Below are 5,000 nucleotides of genomic sequence, written 5' to 3' on the forward strand. Positions count from 1 at the left end.
ACGTCCAGGACCCGACCGACGAGAACCCGGAGACGGGAGGCCGACCCCTCCCCTCCCCCTGCTGTCAGGGGGCGTGGCCTAGCGGGCGGGGGCGTGGCCAGACAGCCAGGAAGGAGGCCCGGAGGGACCAAAAATACAAAAACTGGGGAAGAAGCAAAGCGGTGGACGCGCTGGAGGCTTCCTGAACCGCTCCACCTTTTTAAAAAAAAGACTTCAAGTAACACACAAAGCCTCCTTCACGCCGCCGCCTCGTCTCACTGTGCAGTTCAACAGGATAGTAAATTATTAGAGCGTTCTAGTTAAAGGTGTAGATAATGGGGAAGAAACGGCGGGTAATTTATTTTTCTGACGCCTTTTGGAAACATTCGACACCGCGAGAAATGTTTGTTTTCTCTCCAGATGTCGGAGCTGAAGGGATTTTTATTTTATTTTTCTGTCGCTGGTTTTGCAGCTGAGTTTTCAGGGTTCAGATTACGCCATTTTTTTTATTTTTTCCTTCCTTCCTGCATCTGAAAGAATCAACAGGGTTTTTCCTTCGCGGTGTTTCCAAATTTTTTTCCAAAACCTCTTTCATCAGCTGGTTTTGGGTTTTTTTTATCCGCTGTGGTGACTGGATTCCTAAACTTTTCTACTAAAAAAAAAATACATTTCTTTCCAGATTTGACCTGGAAATGGAGACGGTGTAAAAACCTGGAGGGGAAACGAATAACTAAATAATAAAAAAAGTGTAATTGAAGAGTTTATTTCCTTTTTAAACATCCAGACTGTGAACGCATCACAACTCTCCGCTGCAGCCCGTCGTTACCAAAGTAAAACACTTTCTCATTTTTTAGGGAAATAAACTCTTCAATTGACTTTTTTTCTTCGTGGTTTTCCTTCAAAACTGTCGAATTATGCATCAAGTTTCCTTCTGCTGAGCGACGATCCAGAGACACATTTTTATACGCGTTGATGAGTTTGACTGCAGAAACATGAAGCATGAAAGTTCTCCCTCCTACTGTAGTTTTTTTATTTAATCTGCATGAAGAACGACAGCTTTTCTCGTTTTTCCCTCCTCCCGAAGCCGAAAAACGACTCGGAAGCGGAACAGAAAATCTCTTCGTCTGCGAAGAAAACGTTGAATTAAATTCACGTCTCGAGCGGGAAAAGCACGAGTCAAGAGGGAAACGCGGTCACGTGACCTGACTTTCTCGCGGTGCGTTCAGGCGCGTTTTCTTGGCGCTCTACAATCTGCCCTAACTCCTGTCAACAAAAACGCTTTTTTAATGTCATTACTTCCATGTAAACCAGTTGAGCTAACGTAACATAAAAGGACGATGTAATGCAGTTTAATCCCCTTTTTTAATTCATGGAAAAGTAAAAAAGTTTGACCCCAACCATCTGGATGTTTCCCCTTCTTGCAAATTACCGCACATCCCGGTTCGGCCACTCGGGGGCGCCAAAATAAATGAAGTTTTCCGCAAACTCTAGATTTTCTGTTCCCGAGTGAAGTCTAAAACAAACGCACACCTGTCCAGCTGCGGTCGCATCACCTCACGCCAACACTACACTCGCTTCAGTACTTTAATACGGGAGCTTCATCACGGAGGTAAAGCTCTTCGCTGTTGTTTTTTCCAACAGAAATCTACTTTATCCTGAAATAATGTGATGCAACAACCACAGCTGTTTAGGGATCTGCCTTATTATTTATATATGTATATATATTTATGATTAGGGCAGAGTTTACTGAGGAATCTGCGTGTGATGCGACGGCAGCTGTCAGTTTCCTGGAGAAGGAAAAGCTTCAACTCATCGCCGGCTGCTTCAGAAGTGCCTCCTTTTGATCGACTGTCAGAGACGACACATCTGAGCTCTCCACTACAGTGTGCCTACCATACCACTGTGTGTGTGTGTGTGTGTGTGTGTGAGAGTGTGTGTAGGACTGTGTGTGTGTGAATGAGTCGGGCTGCACGTATGAGAATCCAAAATGTTCTGAATCCTTCAAACCTGACGTGAATAAAACAGGATGATGGAGCGACTTGTTGTGCGTCAGTGGGGTTTTTTTTTCAGCTTCACTTTGTTAGTTTTCAGACTCAAACTGATGCAGAGTTTCAAAATAAAGTACCTCACTTTGAGAGAAGTGTTGTTTCTTAAAGTATTGGCCATTTAACGACCTTCTCAAATATGTTTTTACATATCAGATCGACCCATAAAGGAAGAAAGAGGACCATCAAATACTTTATAATCAAATGTTTTATTGTTTTTCTTTAATACTTGAGATAAAACACTAATGAATTTGTTATTTATATTTTAGATAGTTTTAGCCCCAATAGAAGAGGAACTAATCGATTAATACTTCCATTTTCCTGTTGAACTTTAATTTTGTATTTATTTCCCAGCGTTTTATTGTGAAGGCCTTTACTAGGAAGCCGGTTGCAGTCGGTCAACTTAACCAAAAACATGACCTTGTCAGCGATTTTATATGTATTTATACACATTTGTATGTGTATTTGTGTGTATGCATGTAGTCATTCAGCGTGAAAAAGCACATGTCTTTCTGGAGACTTTTATTTTGAAAACCAAACATTTTCAACCATCTAGAAAGGAGAAATCCAACTGAACTCCATTTAAAAACGAATTCAAAGTCTTCGCTTCGACTCAGCGGCTCAGACTGCAGACGAGGAGGTTGACCTCTGACCTTTGACCTCTACGGGAAACGGACAAAAAGAAACTGGAAGTTCATCAGAAGAAGAAGATGAAGATCGCCTCGTCTTGAAGCGTCTTCAACGTTACAAAGAGCAAATTCGGTTTTTTTTCCCAGAATGCATCAGTGGTCGAGGATCCGCAGGTTTCCGGAGACGATCTTGTTCTCCAGCATCGCTCCGGCGGGAATATCGATCCGGTCCCCGTGGTTGGCGATGATGATGACGGTCCCCTGACGAAGGTTAACGTCCGCAGGGAGAAGTATTTAAAAACTTGTATTTTGGTAAAAGTACTAATACCACAGTGTGAAAGAGTAAAATGGTAAAACATACTTCTTAAAGTACTTTTATGTGACAAAAGATTCAGATTATGAACATGATACATAACCAATTAAATTCTGATGTATTATTATTATAGATTAAGATATCAGAAGTATTTAAAGTATTTTTGTATTTTTTCAACACGTTATTCTGACTTTAAATGTATTAGAGTATATCAAAGACTTTTTTTCGGTGTAATATGACATTTAAATGATTTTTCCACATGCAATACTGCGTCTGATTTTATTGGTCATACTATAACTTTTGTAATCTTCATGTAAAATGTAGATTTGTTATATTTTTCACGGCAGTATTTAAACGTTTACCTTTGCAGAGACGTTTTTCCCGAAGGTGACGTCTCCCGACACGGTGAGGTGGTCGAGCTCCAACATGTCCGGGATGCTCTCGAACCGCGACAGAAACTCCTGAACCTGCAAACAAACAAACAAACAAACAAACATTTTCTCTTGTTTACTTATGATAAATATAGAACACATTTCAACATGTTGGGAAAAATATAAATGTGAATGTTTCTTAAATTGACTGTTGCGTCTTGTTTGAACTTCTTCTTCTGTGTTTTCTGTCTTTTTAATCTCAATGAGATTTTCCTGGTTGAATAAAGGTTTAAATAAAAAAATTAAAATGTTGATATAATAAACGTTCCGATGAGAATATTCAGAAGAGATTTATTAAAGATCAGGCAATTTATCAAAAAAAAGTTGAAGGGAAACTGAGCGTCCTTCACTGTAATATTTAAGCCTTATTATCATTATTATTATTATCATTATTAGATATCGAGGTAACAGTGAAACTATTTACTCGTTATCATGAGAAAATAAAGACAAATATTCTGTTATCTGACGTTATCTTGTTGGCAACATTAGTTTTTGCTATAATAATTAATAATAAATTATCGTATCATATTGTTGCTAAATTAAAATAACGAGTTTATTATCTGGTTTAAACAGGATTTTTATGACTTTTTTTTTCTCCAGAAAATGAGAGTTCTTGTGGAAAGAATATAATATATATAATAAAAGTTTTCTTCTGATAAATATTCTTACCTGATAGTTGCACAGGTTATTTTTTCATGATTAATGACTCATTTTCTTTTCATCTTAAAGTCACAAAATGACTCATTATTATATTATCTTATTAGATAATATACAAGTTACTTCATATTGTATTTCTTGTAATAAATTTCCTCTTTAAACTGTTTAACTTTCTGTTAAAGAAAGAAACCTGAAACAACTGACAAAAGGAATAATGAATAAAAATGAGGATAAACTGATAAAAACTCATAAAACATAAAATAATAATAATAATAAATGACCTGCGCAGAGTTCACGTGTGCATCTTGTCTTAAAGATATTAGTTTTCTTGTGAAAAAAATATAAAACAACTTTTTTGTTTTCTGAAGAAATTGAAAGACATTTAAACACAAAATAAATCATTAAGTAAAGTAAACGAAGACCAATTAATCTAAATAATTGGCTAGAGAAGAGGATATTTACTACAATGAATACAAATATATAATATCTATTACATCTAATAACATAATGGCTCATTTTGTGACAAGAAAATGAGTCATTTCAATGAAAACCAGACTTTTCTCTCCTGAAAGAGAAGATGTGCTCGTGGAGCGTCAGAGGAGACGTTCACCTCCAGGGACTCAAACACATTTCTGCAGATGGAGAGAAGCGGCGAGCGTTTGGCGGCGCTGACCTTGGTGAAGGAGCTGCCCAGCTTGACGTGCGGCGTGGAGGGGAACTCCCTGCGCTGGCTCATGGTGAGCGAGCCGGCGTCCATGCTGTACAGGTTGGACATCACCAGCAGCAGGTCGGACGACGTCTTCACCGGCAGGAAGCGGCTGCGCGGCACGTTCACGCCCATGGCGCGCTGGAAGCTCTTGATGGCCGCGCCCACCGCCGTCTCCAGCTGGATGACGTTCAGGCCGCCGTCCAGCGTCTGGAGGAAGAGGAGGAGGAGGAGGAGGAG

The 5,000-nt window shown here is 39.2% G+C and overlaps 2 protein-coding genes across 2 annotated transcripts in view; one reads left to right on the plus strand and one right to left on the minus strand.

The window, feature by feature from the left end:
- Positions 1 to 2,017, plus strand: part of vps54 (VPS54 subunit of GARP complex) — an 18,755-nt gene extending 16,738 nt beyond the window's left edge. Inside the window, exon 23 of the mRNA XM_068595697.1 lies at positions 1 to 2,017. This exon is cut by the window's left edge and continues 138 nt beyond it. The gene's annotated coding sequence lies outside the window, so the exon portion shown is untranslated.
- Positions 2,018 to 2,217: 200 nt separating this feature from the next.
- The window catches only part of LOC137798725 (UTP--glucose-1-phosphate uridylyltransferase-like), a 12,769-nt gene continuing 9,986 nt past the window's right edge, over positions 2,218 to 5,000 (minus strand). Inside the window, exons 8-10 of the mRNA XM_068595638.1 lie at positions 4,728 to 4,970; positions 3,329 to 3,433; positions 2,218 to 2,914 (exon numbers count right to left, since the gene is read on the minus strand). Coding sequence (XP_068451739.1) covers positions 2,807 to 2,914; positions 3,329 to 3,433; positions 4,728 to 4,970 — 456 coding nt within the window. The 3' untranslated portion in view covers positions 2,218 to 2,806. The remainder of the gene's footprint in view (positions 2,915 to 3,328; positions 3,434 to 4,727; positions 4,971 to 5,000) is intronic.

This window comes from Clinocottus analis, unplaced genomic scaffold, assembly GCF_023055335.1.
Source record: "Clinocottus analis isolate CAN_PGR_092001 unplaced genomic scaffold, fCliAna1.0.p SCAF_31, whole genome shotgun sequence".
Classification (NCBI taxonomy): Eukaryota; Metazoa; Chordata; class Actinopteri; order Perciformes; family Cottidae; genus Clinocottus; species Clinocottus analis.